This window comes from Centruroides sculpturatus, unplaced genomic scaffold (genome assembly GCF_000671375.1).
Source record: "Centruroides sculpturatus isolate CEXI.00-Female unplaced genomic scaffold, Cexi_2.0 scaffold849, whole genome shotgun sequence".
Classification (NCBI taxonomy): domain Eukaryota; kingdom Metazoa; phylum Arthropoda; class Arachnida; order Scorpiones; family Buthidae; genus Centruroides; species Centruroides sculpturatus.
In genome coordinates, this window is record NW_019384940.1 from 115,165 (window position 1) to 135,261 (window position 20,097).

General features: G+C 29.1%; 1 protein-coding gene across 2 annotated transcripts; it reads left to right on the forward strand.

Moving 5' to 3' along the window:
* The first annotated feature begins 3,121 nt into the window (after window positions 1–3,121).
* Window positions 3,122–20,097, forward strand: LOC111632116 (barrier-to-autointegration factor-like). Of its 2 annotated transcripts, none has more exons than XM_023376487.1 (3): window positions 3,122–3,163; window positions 11,345–11,478; window positions 19,704–20,097. In XM_023376487.1, the coding sequence occupies exons 2-3, from the start codon at window positions 11,353–11,355 to the stop codon at window positions 19,848–19,850; spliced, it is 273 nt and encodes a 90-aa protein (XP_023232255.1). In that variant the 5' UTR covers window positions 3,122–3,163; window positions 11,345–11,352; the 3' UTR covers window positions 19,851–20,097. The 2 variants fall into 2 exon arrangements, with proteins under 2 accessions (XP_023232255.1, XP_023232256.1); XM_023376488.1 differs by lacking the exon at window positions 3,122–3,163 and adding an exon at window positions 3,222–3,231.

The window sequence follows — 20,097 nt, forward strand, 5'->3', positions numbered from 1 at the left end:
CTTAATTACTTACAATTTGAGTTTTATAAAGTAATATAATGAAAAGTTTTTATTTTAAGCACACAAAACAGATATTTACTGTCAGAAGTTTAAGGGAGATATTACATATACTGAAAATGAAAATGCTAGTTTTAATATCAATGAAAATGGAATAAAAATAGATATTGTAAACTGGGGTTACTTCATGACTATAGGAGAAACTTTGAGACATCACTAGGATTTATTTTGAATATAGGAGGTTTATATCTATTTCAAAATTTGTGAGTAAGATACTGACAGCTTTTACTGTGATTTACCTGATTAAAGCTGAAAAGTATAGGACTGGGATGGCAAACCTTTTTGAGCTTGCATGCCATATTGTAAGCGTACTTAGCTTTAAAGATGTTTATACATGCCAAAGTTTTCAGACTTTTAATTTGTTTAAATATCATTATTCAATGAATGTACTTTATTTAGAATACAGTAGAGCATTGTTTATCTGAATCAATTGGGGACTGAGGTTGTTCAGATAACTTATTTTTTGGATAACCAATTATGTATGGAAAAATATATTAACCTATCCCATGTTGAAATTTTTCTCCGTTGCGTGTCACTTTGCATTCAATTTTTTTCGATGTTAAGCCTAACGTAAACTTTTTAAAATAATAATCATGGCTATTGTATCATTAAAAATTATTTCTTTCTTTTTTACAAACAAAATAAATATATTGAAATATATAAAAACAAAAAAAAATTATACTTCAGAAGTTAATCTAGTATCAAAAATGTACGATTCAGCACTACACACAGTCCTCAGAAAAACACCACACAAAAGTGACAGTGCTGCCAACTAAAACACACACCAACCAAAAAAATATTGGAGTAGCCCAAGATATAGCCAAAGATTGCAGTGCCACAGCACTAGCGAAAATTTAAATTTGCCGACTGGAATGCTTTCGGTTAACCAACATTTTGGATAACTGGCTTTCGGATAAACGACACTCTAAATGTAAAAAAAGCTGATTGAAAAAAGTGTGATCAGAAGATAAACTGAAAAGATGATCAGAAAAGACAGATGATTTCTCCTTACATATCACAGATTTGCCACCCCTGATTTAGGACATGATGCTTTCCATTATTGGTGTTTCTTGTGATAACCAAGCAATCAAGTAGTGTTACTATCAAGGAGAGTAGTGAAACAAAAACAGTTGTTACAAATATTTTAAGTTAAAGTAATATTCTCATTTATAATCTATAAATACAATTAATTTTTATTAATTGGTTTCACTTGTGTAAGCTATAGAAATAAATTTTGTGGATTGTGGGGTTAATTTGTGACAGTATGCAAAGATTCTGATGAGAGCATAGGGAGTAAAATTACAGAATTGAGATGCAGACAGCAAAATAAAAAGTCTTTTATAATGGCGATTTAATTTAGTAGACCAAAAAAATTGGTAATCATGTAATTGTAATTTTAGAAGAGTACCACTAATGGAATTATAACAGAAGGGAAAGAAATGGTTTGTGTATGCACTTTTGTGCATGCAATAGAATCTGTTGGAAAATATTGGGAATGGCCTGAAGAAAGACAAGAAATGGCTGATTTGCTGTCTTCATTTTTTTATTGCTCTTATTCTTAACAAGATTTTATAATTCAATATTACATTGTCAATAAGTTTTATATTTCTGGTAGTAATAAAAGTAAGATTTAGTCTGTATTGAAGGATTCAAAATTGTTTTGAGATAATAAAAGTTATTATTTCTAATGAGCGACTTTTTGTTTTCCCCTTTACTCTTCTACTATAGGGTTGTGCAACAAAAGGGTAGACAGGCCCTTCCTGCTCAGACTGACTCATATGTCAGATGAAAGAAATGAGAATTGACACATTGATCACAGTAATAAAATCTGTAAAAAAAAAGTAAAATGATAAAATTAATATAAAAACAGCTGAAAGAAGTAAAACCATGTGTCAACTTTCACATCTCTCTTCATCTGACGTACAACCTTTCAGCTCAGCTGATTCATAGCTGTAGTCTGCACAGCAAGACTAGACATCACCATTGACAACATGGTTCAATACAGATTTATGCAATAAACATAGTCACAAAGATACCCAAAATAATGGGGTAAATTGTGACAAATGTTTTAAACAATATTGTTAAAAATAATAAATTAATAATTAAGAACTGTAAAAAAAGAGGAATGTTAAATTTTCCTAAAATGACAATGTGTTTGGTGCAATAATTCTATAATTAACATTAAATAAGAATGAACACTGTCAGAGTAACTCTGATTACCAGTAATTAACCTAATGTCAAAAAATACAAAAAGGCATTGCCACAACACTATAACAGTGCCAATAAAAGTTTGAACACAAATCATGCAGTCATATTGCCAATGAGGATTTGTGTTGTAAATAATGGGGCTGATGTATGATATTACAGAATGTCATAAATTTTAACATATATGAAAATTATGTAAAGGAAGTATTTTAAACTAAAAAATTGTTTTGATATATATTGTATAGTAAATCCAGCATGATGCCTTTCTTTAATTGAATATAAGAGATGTCATGACCAAAAAATCCTTTGTTACATTACTATTTTTAAAATTTACAATTTTAATTTTTAATATCTGTCTGATATTAAGATAAATGTAAATGTATAATTTTATGATTTTTAAAGCAGTTTTTAAATGTTGTAAATAAATTTTAATTATGTTAAAGGCAACTGAAGAGGAGCATATAGCTCAAAACACATCTTACATGTAGGTGAGTAAATCAAGTTTGTATATTGATCTATAAAAGACAAATTTAAAAAAGATCATGCATGGCTTAATCTTCAAATCGAAGACAGCATAACCCGAAAATAAGTGAATCTGATTCTGTGCTAGTAAAATGCTTTGTCTACTGAATTGTATTTGTTTTAAAAGAAGTATATATAAATAATTCCCCCCTTTTTTTGATATTACATTAATAAATTAGATTGGTGTACATTAATAGAACAGAATAATTAGAGATGCTGAAATTGGATGTTAAATAAAATAATAAAATAGATTAAAAACTATTTAAACTATTCATGATTTCATTAATGTTAATNAGAATACGTAACTAAATTTCCTCATAAAATTTTTATAAAATTTCATCCGCGAGGGGGCTATTGAATTTTGAATCGTTTGTATTCTGTAAGTTTGCCTCATTTTTTTCTTTCAAGTTGGAAATTGCGCTTTTGCACTACTTTACTCGCTTAACCGTACGTATATAAATATATATTGATTAATTTCACATTTATTTATGTTTTATACACCCAATTCTTTAATTAAATTGTAAAGAGTCCAACACTGACGTTAGGGCTAATGACAAAAGAAGTTTGAATTGGAACAAACGTATAAATATTTCAGTTGCAGAAATATCTTCTCGTATTAATGCTACCGAGGAATTTAATTATATTTATTCAATTAATTCCAGTTTTTAGATGTATCATCACTTTATTTATTAAGTGTTTATGGTTATTGATGACAATAGAAAGTTGTGTGTTAAAAAATCTAGTGTTTAAATGACAACACGTGACTTTACAAGATGTGTGATGTCAGAATATGTTATGGTTTATTGATTTTTCAATCATACAATTGAGGGAAAAGTAAATAACAGTTGCTAAGTTCAAAATATAACAAGAATTAAATTAAACAAATAAATCAAGGGTTGTGAGATAAAGTGAGAACATATAAATTATAATAAAGCCTTAACAACACAAGTTATCTTATAAAAGCTGGAATTTCTTGAATAAAATTGTACAAATGCACCTTTCGTACGTTTCTGGCGTTAATTTTACATGCAGATTGGTTCAGTGTGTAAAATTAACAGCACTTGTGCTGATTGGGGGTACGGCTATTTGAGAGGTTTTCTTCCATAAAATTAACCAAATCTAGAGTAATTTCACTCGAATATTTCCAAAACACGTATAATTTGTTGGAAATGATCAATATAAAATATGCTATGAACAAAAAATTGTCGGAATACTTATCGAGTGTACCCCGTTTGAAGACGCCATTGCTTAAGCTTGTTTTTGCTGCGGAGCGTCATATCGGACGGCGGACGCATATGAAGCGTGTCACGTGACTACTCATATCTGATGTGTTCCTGATAACTTACTCTTTTTGCGAAGAATTCGCTGAACTTTAGAGACATCACGTGATAGATTATAATATACTATACGATTTTTATTGTAATTAGAAATGACTTATTATTATTATTATTGACTATATGAAGCAACAAAGAAAAAACCACTCGCTAACGACAATAATTCTATCATGATAAATATTAATCAGATGCAACATAAGATGTCTAATGTCTTGATGTAAATAAATATACAATTTTGTTTACATGAGAGATTAGGCCATTTAAAAGTAGAGCAGAATTATTAGTTATTTATTGCATTATTATATGTTGATTTTAATCCATATTTAGAATGGAATGAAGTTTTGGTAATATTTCTATTAATAATGTGATTAAGTTCAACGAATTTGTCGCAAAAAGAGTAAGTTATCAGGAAATACGTCAGAGACAATTAGTCGCGTGACCGAATAGCACCGACAAATGTCACGTGACATGCTTCGTATGCGTCTGCCGTCCGATATGACGTTCTGCAACGAAAACAAGCTTAAGCAATGGCGTCTCCAAAGGGGTACACTCAATAGGTATTCCGACAATTTTTTGCTCATAGCATATTTTATGTCGATCATTTCCAACAAATTATACGTGTTTTGGAAATATTTGAGTGAAATTACTCTAGATTTGGTTAATTTTATGGAAGAAAACCTCTCAAATAGCCGTACCCCCAATCAGCACAAGTGCCAAATTAACACCAGATATGTATGAAAGGTGTGTTTGTATGATATACAGGGTGTTTTTTGTAAACTGATGGTACTCAGAGACATCTGTAGAGCAATCTAACAGCCAGACTGTCGCCAAATTTGGGATAGTGACTAAGGACGAAATGGGAGAGATTCTGCGAAGAAAAAAAAATAGTACCTAAATTTGCCGGTAGGGATGGATTTGTCACTGTTGTAGCGAAATGGCTAAGAATTTGCATAAAACCCAGCTGCAATTAACAAACACACGAATGAATAATCAGACAGAGGTTTCAGTGCAATAATTAAAGTTTAACTAATCAGAAAATAACCTTCTCCCTCCTTCAATGTGACCACTGTCCTGCTGGACAACACATTGCATCCTGAACACCATGTTCTCTACGGCCGAACGTAACAAGTTCACAGGAATGTTCATCACAGTTCGAGAAATGTTGTCCTTCAAGGTCATCAAGTTGGGGACACCACCAAGGTAGACTTTGGACTTTAAGCAACCCCAGAGGAAAAAGTCACGTGGGGTTAGATCCAGAGAGTGAGGCGGCCATGCAAGTGGAAAAAAGCGAATGATGCCCCCTTCTTCAGTGAAGTGCTGGTGCAACACATTCCACACCATGAGACCAATGTGTGGTGGTACTCCATCCTGCATAAAGATTGTCTCATCCAGGCATTGTCATTGCTGAAGTTGTGAAATGACAAAATTAGTCAGCATATTGTGATATCTTTTCTTAGTAACAGTACAGATCTGTGGTCCTGTTTGAGTGATGTTCTCAAAAAAGAATGGTCCAATGATGAAATCTGCTGTAAAGCCACATCAAACAGTGAGTTTTGGTGAATGCAATGGGATTTGCACAACCTCCTGGGGGTGTGCCCAAATGCAGCAATTTTGAGTGTTTACGTTCCCATTTAGGTAAAAATGGGCCTCATCTCCCTAGAGAATTGTCCATAGCCAAGCATCGTCCACCTCCATCCTGGCAAGAAATGTCAACTGGGTAGCATGGTTGTTTGGTTTTAATTCTTACAGGCAGCTTATCTTGTATGGATAGAACTTGAGAACTTTTCACAGAACTTGCCATACCGTCAAAGGCATCATTTCCAATTGTCGTACTACTCCCCGGGTACTGCTACTACCAGCAACGGTCCCCTGTGAGTCTTCAATGAGTGCAGTCGCAACATCACTAACTGTCTATGCAGACACCAATTTCTGCCCTCTATCAGGCCGAACTGCTAAGGATCCTGTCTCTTCAAATTTCTTTATCAAGTATTTCAATGCATTAATTGATAGAGTTCCTCGTGCACTCAATTGGTTAAGATGATAAAGTTTCACAGCAACGCACACTGAGGTAACAAAAGATGCATGTTGAACTCTGCTGACGTCTTGAATGTGCTTCGGACTTTTGTCCTTGTCTTTTAAGTTCAAATTAGGTGGCTCTGCTGTTGACCACGTCATTGTGAATTTGGATTTTGAGGTGTTACCAGCGCGTTATGCAAATTCTTAGCTGTTTCGCTACAGCAGCGCCAAATCCACCCTGCCAGCAAATTTGGGTACTACTATTTTTCTTTGCAGAATTTTTTCCCATGTCATCTTTAGTCACTCTACCAAATTTGGCAAAAGTCTGGCTGTTATACCCCATTTGCACCGAGCATTTCGATCTAGATTGTGACTAAGGTTGGAGACTGTTCCATGGTGTGAATGCTCTTGACCGTTTCAATTGCGATAGACTGGAGAGAGTTCTCGAAACTAGATCCAGTCATAAGAGAGATCCCACAATCACACGCGCATGAGAAAATACAAGATGGCTGCGGAACACTTGTCGGGCTATCGACAGAGAAATAAAAGACATCTGGAGGGACGATGACATCTGTCTGTTATTAGATGTATGGCAAGAAAAAGTATTTATTTCTAACCAAAACTTCCATTTTGTTTGTTGGTGTTTGCGACTTACCGCATAGTTAAGTCAGTTTTATGATCACGTGTAATAGCCAGGTTCTTCTCGAGCGGACTGCCTGTGCGAACAGCACAACATTCAACTAGTGACATTCACAATCCAGATTGTAGGTAAATCAAGATCGAAGTGAGTCGTGGATTGTGTGCGAACGTAGTATTAGATTGCTCTACAGATGTCTCTGAGTACCATCAGTTTAAAAAAAAACACCACACACACATTTTTATATTGGTGAACTTTCAAGAGATCTAAATTTACTATAAGGACTGACAATTCTATTGCAAATAACTGTTTATAAACTATTCTTGACATTACTTTTAAATTATTTTAAACAGGTTTTTGCATTTTATCTGCTTTATCAAATAGTACAAAGTTAAAAATGCTATTGTTAATGCCACTTAGAGTTATGAAGTCATTTTTCTTTTGAACGGTAGTATCTAAATATAGTGTGTTATTTTAAGAATTCAAAGCTTATTTTGTTTTGAATTTTAAAACCTAGTGATTAAATAAAGCATTTTGTAATAGTTGTGCTCAGTTTCTTATTAATTTGGTGATTTTAGACAGCTGATACATTGTCTCAATGTATTTTTTATCTTAGTTTTTATTTTGATGATATGCCAACATTACAGATAATTATTGTAGGCTTATATTTGTTATATATTGATCTATTTAGAAAAAATTCATTATCAGTGAAAAATTTAAAACACTATTTCGTATGACTGGTGAAAATAAAAGCATTGTTAAATCAATTTTATATAGACAGCCCACAACCAGGATAACTTTATTACGACTCTCTTACAAATGCATTTTGGATAAACATTTTAGTGCTGACTGTGTTTAGCTATAAATAAAATCAAAGTTAAAACTACAAAATACATGAATAAATACACAATACCCTTTCATACCTACTTATTATATGTAATCAATTTTCTCTACCCATTAAACTACCAATATACTTTTGTAAAATCCCATGATATAAACACTTCTATTTTTTAAAACCAATCATTATATAAAAAATTATTTACTTAATAAGATTCAATTGTCATTAATGTTTTAGGTACTTTTACCTTTATCTTCAGTCTTTGTGAAATTGTTTCTTGTGAAGTTGTCTGAATTCATAAAAAATGAAGTTAATTTTTCTTATTAAACCTGAAAATTTTAAGAAAAAAATTTATTTTGAACTTGCACTTTAAAATATTTCAAAAATAAGAGTTTACTAGTAGTATAATTTTTATTTGGAATTTTATATATTAAAGCTGACAATGGAAATATACAATGTAAATTAAATTTCAAAATGAATTCTAATTATTAATCTTGGTGTAAGATGATGTAATTGTCTATCTTTAAATCAAATTATTGTTTTTAATTAATTTAAAATGTAAATCTTCACTAGTAATGGTATTGTTAGACATTTAAAGACTATATTATTTTCAATTAAATTAATAATTATAAACAAAGTAATTGTTTTTACTCTACTGAATTCAAATAAGTTTGTGTGTGAAAATTGTAACACCTCACACTGGATCATGAGATGATTCTAGGACAACAAAAGTCAAAAAATGCATAACTGATGATGACTGTTACATATTTATGAATTAACAAACAACATTCCAGTGAGTCAATTTCTATTGATAATTTTTAAAATATGCCCCTTGGCATTGATAAGCAACAAAAGAAAAGCATCGGTTTTATCTTGGAATCATAATGTTAGCGTCGTGTTCTGACTTGTTTTGAATAGTTGTTTCGCTGTCTGTTTTGAGCATTTTTATCCAATGTTCAGAAGAATAGTAATCTCCAAGATATGTACAGTGTTTTAATAAGTATATTTTATTAATAATAGTCAATGGTGAGATTTTAAATAAAACAATTGCAAACCCAAGGTATTTTTACACTTTATTTTAAATAAGTAGAACCTTAAAACTTCTGCATCTTTTTTCATATGTCTTTCTACATTTTAATTTAATTTTTCCTGAATTTTTGAAGGTTTTATAATTATGTCTAACAGATATTTGTGCGGGAAAACGTGCGGATTTTGATATATGCGTTTTTTGTTTCACAGGACGTCGGCTTGTAGTCAGCAGGAGTGAACTTTTTTGAAAAATTAAGAGAAAAAGATAAAATGATAAGCAGGTCATTCAAAGTAACAAATGTTATCTTAGACTATATTAAAAAAAAGTTTAACTCTTTAAACATGAAATCAGCCTAAATTGGCTTAATATGTGCATTTGATAATATTTTATTTGTGATTAAACAAAATAAAATTAAATAAATCTAATTTTATTTATTTTGAACATTAAAGTCACACTTCGTCCTATATGTGAGATCATCTTATAAGCGAGTAAATATACAGTAGTGACTTGTCCCTGTACATTGTACTTTTCCTTTAACAATAGAGTTGTGCCTGTCATCTCTCTCACCTGTTGGGAAAATTTTTGAATTAAAATAATGTGACTTCCAGTTTGCATTGGAAGTTCATACCGTGTTTCCCTGAAAATAAGACAGTGTCTTATAATAATTTTTGCTCTCAAAGATGTGCTAGGTCTTATTTTCAGGGGATGTCTTATTTTCCACGGAGAAGAATTCACATTTATTGTTGAACAAAAAAATTCCCAACTCGAACTTAGACGAGAGTGACGTATATCCGGTCGTCGAACTGAACTTAAATAAAAATGAAGTGAACTTACAAAGTTCCCGTGCTGGAGTGGACTTCCCATTCTCGCTTCAACTTAACCTTTTCATAGCATAGACATTGGGCTCAATGACCAATTAGTGCTTACTGAACCATAGCACTATGCAAATGTGATGTGGCGTGATTCCCGGCTGACCAATTAGCGATCACCAGCCATAACGTTATACAAATCTGATTTCCAAGCCATAGTCTTATGCAAATTATGCCGTGTGGCATGATTGTCTGCTGGCCAATCAGTGGCTGTACTTTCAAAAAGCCAACGGCCACTTTCAACCATCTGTCGATGACCGTTACAAGTAAAAAATCTTTGCTAGGTCTTACTTTTGGGGGAGGCCTTATATTTAGCAATTCAGCAAAACCTCTGCTAGGTCTTATTTTCGGGGAAACACAGTATATAGTTAATCGGGGTCTCCTGCCCCTAAAGTTTCCGTATCTTGTCTTGTCTTTCATCTATCTAACTCCATTCTCTAGATTAAAGAAAGATGAATGGACCAGTGGGAATTTATAGGTCTACAATTTTTTCAGTAGCATTACAGGAGGGAGAAATTCCATTTTATAGTATTGGTTTAAGAAGTTTTGTAAAATACTTTAAATCTATTGCAGGATAATAAAAATATTACTTTTAACTCCTAATTTTTTGTACTTGTCTATATTTGTTATCTAAACAAAATTTTAAAAATGCATATCATTGAAGATGATGATGCTTTATAATTTTGCTTGATACATTAGCTGACTAAACATATTTTAAAACTGAGATATGATATTTAAGACTAAAGTAGGAAAGACAAATATTTTTGTATTACAATCTATTGATTATAGGAATCTTAGTTTGTTTTTAGGATATTCAGGATAAGCAAATGGAAGTAATAAAATATTAGCTTCTTGTCATGTAACATGTGACATAGTACAGAGTTGCCTTAAGATTTGTAAATTTGTAGAGTGCATTATTTGACACAATGACTGAGTTTGAATGAATTATTTAGAATAAACAGTTTGGTGCATCACATCTTCATTAAAAATGTCCAAGAAATTGTCTTAAAAATACATTTTATTTAAGTTAATATACTTTTGTCATTATAAATGTACTTAACAGATCTTTCCTTATAGGTAACTGCTAGAACTGAAGCTTTTTAATCCACTCTGTTATCTTCAAGGAAAGTCTGTCATGAGTCATCATTATGGATCTAATTCATCAAGAACTCAAATCATTCATTTTTTTAGAAATCAATAATTTAAAATTCTATAGAGAAATGAACAAAAAACATACAATGGATACTGTTATAAAATTTATTGGAAAGGATTGTAGAGGTTGCATAATAATGTCATCATCAGCCTTTTCATATCTATTGCTTAACATAAACGTTCCCAACTGTTTCCCAGCATGTGCATAGATCTCTCTCCATTGTGTTCTAATCTTCCCGTCTTTTTCTATCTCTGGATTGCCATTCAGTCATGCTTTTACTCCATTTATCATTATGGTTTCTCATCTCCACTTACCTCGTTAACTTCTCTATATCTGTAACATTGATTAAATTTTTCATTTGGTATTATACTGCCACAAAAGGAGACGTACTGATGAAAGAACTATACATTTTTTTTTATAAGTCAAGTTATAAAACTCCATTTGATAAGTTTATTTAAGTGTCTGATCACAAACTTTTACATAATTTTATAATAAAATATTTACTAAGCATTTGTGTTAATATGCTAATACATAAAATTTTTAATATCAAATATTTATGGCTTAAATTTTTATATATAAAAAATAATTTAAAGTANAAGTAATAAAATTTAATATAATTATATTATTAATACTTTAAAATGTAAATTTTTTTTTGTTAATTTGTGTGTTCATTAAATTTTCAGAGTCAAAAATGTCTTCAACATCGCAAAAACACAAAAACTTTGTTACTGAGCCAATGGGAGATAAACCGGTCCAAGATTTAGCCGGAATTGGTGAAGTGTTAGGTAAAAGATTGGAAGCAAAAGGTTTTGATAAGGTAAATATCATTATTTCTGTTAATTATAATTTTTGAATTATCTGTAGAAAATTTGTTTCATAACATTTTTGACATAACATAAAATTTTTATTATACAAAAACATAATTAGTTTTAAGAATCTCATTAGTTACTATTATTTAAGAGGAGTAAAACAAAATTACTTCTATATTAAATCTTTTGTTGGCAAGAAAGTTGCCATAGAGAATAAATTATTCAGATTTTTAATTATGACATCAGTATGTAAAAGGAAAGTCCTGAATTGCTTTTTCTAATCAGAAAAGGTGGATCTTTCTATCTGCAATATAAAAATCTCCATAGCAATTTTCTCATTTAAATAAAAAAAGGAATTTGTTATAAGGTTTTGAATGTAAAGGAAAAATATGATATTTAATTTTGCTGTTTTAGTGATCATGAAATATTTTGCTATATTATAAAGATCCAAGTTTCAGTCATTAAAAATTGAATGATAATGATAAATTCCGAAAATGCTTTAATATTTGTTGAATTTTTTTTTTTGTTTGAATTGATGCTCTGATGATTATTCTTGTATTGAAAGTTTTCTGTGAAAGTTAAAAATTTAATTCTAACAATTGATTCATAAGTTTGAATTAGAAAAAACAATGCCACAAAATTAACATTATTCATAACTTAAAACAGAATAAACATTCACTATAGCAACTTTTTTGCATAATTATAACATCCTTATAAGTATGTAATTATGATATCCCTTAAATTATTTCATATCCTTCAAATATTCCATAAATATCTATGTAAATATGATAGAAATTTGAGAAGAGTAAGAAAGTTTAACTGCAGAAATGAATACATTTGCAAGGAGTGGCTAAGAGAACACACTCTTTCAGATAAAATCAAATTGTTCATATTGTTGAATTTTATTTTTCAAATCAAAAGGGATGATTGTCATTTGATAACTAAAAATGTAATGATTATAAATTTATTAATTCTATAATTGAATGACTTTATAATCTGCATTTTCTTACGTACAAAGTATATATAGATGGAGTGTATTATTTTTGGATATTGGTTGATATAGTCAGTGAAAATTTTAAGTGTTGTCTGAAAATAAACATGTTTCATTAAATATCTTTTTATTGACTTCTTTACACACCTAACAGGTGCCTTTAACATATAATTATAAATTGATTCACAACATTTAAGAAATTTCTTTAAAATGCCAGAAAATTATAAGTATGTATATACATATATTGAACTCAACACACACTTCTTAATTACTTACAATTTGAGTTTTATAAAGTAATATAATGAAAAGTTTTTATTTTAAGCACACAAAACAGATATTTACTGTCAGAAGTTTAAGGGAGATATTACATATACTGAAAATGAAAATGCTAGTTTTAATATCAATGAAAATGGAATAAAAATAGATATTGTAAACTGGGGTTACTTCATGACTATAGGAGAAACTTTGAGACATCACTAGGATTTATTTTGAATATAGGAGGTTTATATCTATTTCAAAATTTGTGAGTAAGATACTGACAGCTTTTACTGTGATTTACCTGATTAAAGCTGAAAAGTATAGGACTGGGATGGCAAACCTTTTTGAGCTTGCATGCCATATTGTAAGCGTACTTAGCTTTAAAGATGTTTATACATGCCAAAGTTTTCAGACTTTTAATTTGTTTAAATATCATTATTCAATGAATGTACTTTATTTAGAATACAGTAGAGCATTGTTTATCTGAATCAATTGGGGACTGAGGTTGTTCAGATAACTTATTTTTTGGATAACCAATTATGTATGGAAAAATATATTAACCTATCCCATGTTGAAATTTTTCTCCGTTGCGTGTCACTTTGCATTGAATTTTTTTCGATGTTAAGCCTAACGTAAACTTTTTAAAATAATAATCATGGCTATTGTATCATTAAAAATTATTTCTTTCTTTTTTACAAACAAAATAAATATATTGAAATATATAAAAACAAAAAAAAATTATACTTCAGAAGTTAATCTAGTATCAAAAATGTACGATTCAGCACTACACACAGTCCTCAGAAAAACACCACACAAAAGTGACAGTGCTGCCAACTAAAACACACACCAACCAAAAAAATATTGGAGTAGCCCAAGATATAGCCAAAGATTGCAGTGCCACAGCACTAGCGAAAATTTAAATTTGCCGACTGGAATGCTTTCGGTTAACCAACATTTTGGATAACTGGCTTTCGGATAAACGACACTCTAAATGTAAAAAAAGCTGATTGAAAAAAGTGTGATCAGAAGATAAACTGAAAAGATGATCAGAAAAGACAGATGATTTCTCCTTACATATCACAGATTTGCCACCCCTGATTTAGGACATGATGCTTTCCATTATTGGTGTTTCTTGTGATAACCAAGCAATCAAGTAGTGTTACTATCAAGGAGAGTAGTGAAACAAAAACAGTTGTTACAAATATTTTAAGTTAAAGTAATATTCTCATTTATAATCTATAAATACAATTAATTTTTATTAATTGGTTTCACTTGTGTAAGCTATAGAAATAAATTTTGTGGATTGTGGGGTTAATTTGTGACAGTATGCAAAGATTCTGATGAGAGCATAGGGAGTAAAATTACAGAATTGAGATGCAGACAGCAAAATAAAAAGTCTTTTATAATGGCGATTTAATTTAGTAGACCAAAAAAATTGGTAATCATGTAATTGTAATTTTAGAAGAGTACCACTAATGGAATTATAACAGAAGGGAAAGAAATGGTTTGTGTATGCACTTTTGTGCATGCAATAGAATCTGTTGGAAAATATTGGGAATGGCCTGAAGAAAGACAAGAAATGGCTGATTTGCTGTCTTCATTTTTTTATTGCTCTTATTCTTAACAAGATTTTATAATTCAATATTACATTGTCAATAAGTTTTATATTTCTGGTAGTAATAAAAGTAAGATTTAGTCTGTATTGAAGGATTCAAAATTGTTTTGAGATAATAAAAGTTATTATTTCTAATGAGCGACTTTTTGTTTTCCCCTTTACTCTTCTACTATAGGGTTGTGCAACAAAAGGGTAGACAGGCCCTTCCTGCTCAGACTGACTCATATGTCAGATGAAAGAAATGAGAATTGACACATTGATCACAGTAATAAAATCTGTAAAAAAAAAGTAAAATGATAAAATTAATATAAAAACAGCTGAAAGAAGTAAAACCATGTGTCAACTTTCACATCTCTCTTCATCTGACGTACAACCTTTCAGCTCAGCTGATTCATAGCTGTAGTCTGCACAGCAAGACTAGACATCACCATTGACAACATGGTTCAATACAGATTTATGCAATAAACATAGTCACAAAGATACCCAAAATAATGGGGTAAATTGTGACAAATGTTTTAAACAATATTGTTAAAAATAATAAATTAATAATTAAGAACTGTAAAAAAAGAGGAATGTTAAATTTTCCTAAAATGACAATGTGTTTGGTGCAATAATTCTATAATTAACATTAAATAAGAATGAACACTGTCAGAGTAACTCTGATTACCAGTAATTAACCTAATGTCAAAAAATACAAAAAGGCATTGCCACAACACTATAACAGTGCCAATAAAAGTTTGAACACAAATCATGCAGTCATATTGCCAATGAGGATTTGTGTTGTAAATAATGGGGCTGATGTATGATATTACAGAATGTCATAAATTTTAACATATATGAAAATTATGTAAAGGAAGTATTTTAAACTAAAAAATTGTTTTGATATATATTGTATAGTAAATCCAGCATGATGCCTTTCTTTAATTGAATATAAGAGATGTCATGACCAAAAAATCCTTTGTTACATTACTATTTTTAAAATTTACAATTTTAATTTTTAATATCTGTCTGATATTAAGATAAATGTAAATGTATAATTTTATGATTTTTAAAGCAGTTTTTAAATGTTGTAAATAAATTTTAATTATGTTAAAGGCAACTGAAGAGGAGCATATAGCTCAAAACACATCTTACATGTAGGTGAGTAAATCAAGTTTGTATATTGATCTATAAAAGACAAATTTAAAAAAGATCATGCATGGCTTAATCTTCAAATCGAAGACAGCATAACCCGAAAATAAGTGAATCTGATTCTGTGCTAGTAAAATGCTTTGTCTACTGAATTGTATTTGTTTTAAAAGAAGTATATATAAATAATTCCCCCCTTTTTTTGATATTACATTAATAAATTAGATTGGTGTACATTAATAGAACAGAATAATTAGAGATGCTGAAATTGGATGTTAAATAAAATAATAAAATAGATTAAAAACTATTTAAACTATTCATGATTTCATTAATGTTAATCATGAAAATAAATATTTAAATAAATGAATTAAAATGACAAATGCTATGAGATATGAATAAAATGTTTTGCTATTTGTATATTAAGTAATTAATATTAGATATTAGAACAGTTATTTTAAAGCAATTAGAAAATGGACCAAAATTTCATGATGAATACTTTCAGCAAGATTACCTCATCAGTGATAAAACAAAGTAATGTGTGGATTAGAAAAATTAATAAACAGGAATTATTATTATTATTATTATTATTATTATTATGGAATGACTTGGTAAACTTTTTTTTTATGACAATAAATTGGTCTTATTGAAATTTTTAATTTTATTCAACTTAACTAATTGCTTTGAAATAATTGTTTCTCTTAAGATCTATTTTTTTGAAAAACCATTAAGATTTTATTATAAAAAAAGAAAATTTCAGCTTGCATAATTGTTACAAAAGATTTTTAAATTCATTTTTTAAAGATGAAGCTAAAATAGAAATGTATTTTAACTTATTTTTGCAATTATATGTATTATAAATTATTATAATACATATAATTGCACTATAAATTATTTGTATTAAGTAGAGAGTATATTTTAAATTACTTAACCACTATAAATTATTTGTATTAAGTAGAGAGTATATTTATTACTTTATAATCAGTTTGAGTTGCATGATTGATTGGAATTAGTACTGAGAATTGGAAGTATAAAGTATCTTTCAGTAATCAGAATGGAAATTTATCATGATTTCTGATTTTTAAGAAGATTATTTAACGTGTAATAAGTAATTTGTTATTTTAAGTAATGATTATAATCATAATTTAAACAATCAAGCATTATAAAGTTTCATTTTGTTTGCCAAAAGTAAAGAATAAAGCTATTTTGCATTGTCACTTAAGATTATGCAAGATTAAATGAATTCTGTGCAGCATGTGACATGAAACCTGAAACTGTGGTAAGAAATAACAGTAACACAGATCATCAGAACGGGTAATCAGTGTTACCAGATTTGCCTTTTGAGAAAGAGAAAATGGTAAAAATTTTAGAATATGAAATCTTACTGGGATTGTATTTGGCATAAATTAAACTTGCCATTAATATATTGCCAGCAATAATATCAATTAGGTGTAAACAACAGTTTTTCTTAAACTGGTGTCAAAATTATACTATTGAAATTCTATTACTGTGCTTTACTTAATAAATATCTCCGTGTATGTTTTGATGTTGCAGCTACATTGAAAACTCTTAATCCACTAGTTGATAAAAGCAATTATGTCATCAGTTTCTTGTTTGGTGTAGTTTTAAATAAAGATTTATAATAAATTAGTCATACTGTTAAGTATTGTTTATTTCTAACATAATAATTCAACTTATAGGATTTTAGAATAAAAAATAGCAATAGAATAAATTTGCATCTTTTGACACGTTAATGTGTAAGCCATTTGACTTGTTTGAATGAAAATTATTTCACAACCTGAAAGTACAGTACATGATTAGTACTATTATATTCCCTGCTTTGAGACTATCCAACTATAAGTTATAATGAAAATAATAATTCAATGAATTTATAAATAAAATTTTGAAAACAAAATATATGTAAATCAAGTAGTATCAAAATTTAAAATACTTTTTTGGAATTGTTTTTGAAGATATTATATTTTGCCATGCTATTGCTATTCTCTCATCATTTTACAATTTATTAAATATGCTACTTTAAATCATAAATCTAAATTTATTTTTTAAAATGATATTTGAGAAATCCCAGCTTCAGTGTAGTCTGTTACATAATTCTTAAGTACATTTTAAACTATATAAAGCTATACTGTTAACTCCTTTACATTTTAATAATACTTTATAACATTTTTACAGTTACAATAACAATAATTTAATTTTTCAACTTAAATGTTAGGCACACTAATGATCCAGTTGTTGTATTGATGTTTTTGTGAGAATTTACACATCTGTGCTATCTGTTAATGCCAGGTGTCTCAAGGTTTTTTTATTCTATCTTGAAATGTTAAACCATGCATATATGTCTGAAGATATAACAAAAAATATATGAAACAGTAGGTAATCAACGAATGACACTGTGTAGTTTCATTATTCGGAAAATATAATCTTACAAAAAAGTACGAGTTAGTTATGTGAAATCAAATTTCAAGACATTGAAACTAAAATTCTTTTCATTGATAAAGGATACAAACATTTTATCGTAGTTATGCATTATAAACAACTAGACATTAAATTAGTTTGATATATCAATGACAATAAATTTGTTAAATATTAGAACTGTATCATGCAGAATTAGATTATGTGCATATTTACTTTGATATTCCTTTGAAAATTGCATCAATTGTCTACAGAAATTTACATCTTTAATTAACCCATGCAGACCTATATAAGCCATTGCCTCGTATATGAGAAGTCGCATGCTCTCTGCTTTGTTGACAGATTAGGCATCAAGTGAGATACCAGCAATTACAGCTTTAATACTAAATGAGGTTTGGCCAATGATGCAATGTGTCAAACAAATATCATTATTGTCATGCTTTGAATTCATTCATTCAAGCCAGGTTTTCCTAAATGTACAATTGTGAACTTTTTCAAGGAAAGAAGAATCAGATGAATGTCTAGACTGAAAAATCAATTTTTAAAACTCAAAACGGCAGTAAATTTAGCACAAATAATTATTTTTACTTAGATTGTGCAAATTGAATTTGTTATGATCCACAGTATCATCTGTGAATCATGACAAAAACACTTCTTTATAAGCAAAACTAATATAGCTTAAACAACACCTTAAATTCTATTTTCAGCAACACTAATTTCTTTAAATGAAAGTTTTTGGCCCCTTTTTATAGGTCTGCATTGGGTTTAACAAGAAGATTCAAACTGTCTTAGTTCGAATCTTCTTGTTTGACCTGATGCAGACTTATATACACCATCAAGCATGTATGGGGGCGTCGTGTGCTCTCTGCTTTGTTGACACAAAAGCTTTTAATAAACTAATACTTAATTGTTAATATCATAATTTGAAAAATTTTTAATCTTTGACTAAAACAAATAATTAACTTTCTTGTTAAATATGGAAGAATTGTTTTAAGAATCTGAAATTGTGAGATTTGCTTGATTTAGATACAAAAAATGTGAAGAAGAACTTGGTGTTTCTATAGTACCTATCAAAAAAACTGAAAATAAGGGATAATATAGTTTGATTAGAGCATGACTTTCCAATTTATTAAATTTAGCCTCATTTGTTCTGAAGAATGTATATAGTAAACTGGGACAAAATGAAGCTGTTAAAAGAAGCCAAGTATTACTTAAACAATTAAAAATATAGATAATCTATACTGTGCAGACTGATTACAATTTATGATGAAAATGTATTATCATATACTTTACAATTAAACTTTCTTAACATATGGTAGTTTGAATTTTGACTGTTTAATTAAATAATTTGTTAAAGTTAGATATTTTTGTATTTTTTAAAATGTGATTTATTAATTACTGTTCAACATTAATCATTAAAGCAATGCTCTACTTTGAAATATTTAATTTATTTGAAAAAATTAACAAGTTATAGTTTGTGAGATGGAATTTTACTTCCAAATTAGCATATGGTAATATGATGACTGAGACATTATCAATGTTCCTTTGTGTATGCCAGTTTGAAGGTGTTTGTTCCACAAATAATTGCTTGTTATCTTATTTTTTCCAAATAAATTATCTGATGATGACTATGGATTTAATTGAAAATATTAAGAACAATAAATTCTGCTGGATAAAGGTGTGTTTATATATCAAATTTAAATACATTTTATTCTGTTTTGAGTTTATTTTTAAGTTAATTTTTATTTAAAATGTTAAATAATTATATAACATCATTTTACTATACTAAATAAACATTTTTGTTAATAAAGGCTCACGTGGTGTTAGGACAATTTTTAGTTTTGAAGAAGAATAAAGAACTGTTTATCGACTGGATGAAAGACATCTGCGGCTCCAACAGCAAACAGGCCTCGGATTGCTATCAGTGTCTTTCGGATTGGTGCGATGACTTTTTGTGAATTTACAAATGTCAAAAAAAAATTGCTTCATCATATTATACTGGTTATAATTTGCCACCACTGTAAATATAGATTACCATAGTCATGTATCTGTGGTGATTTTTAAAACACTGCTTTTAATATTTGTAACGAATTAACCTAAGTTATCATATTTGTTCTATAATATCTATTTTATATACATGTATTGAATCACATGTGTCTAAACAAGTGTTTGAGATAGACATTTTCAAATAAAAATAAAATTCTT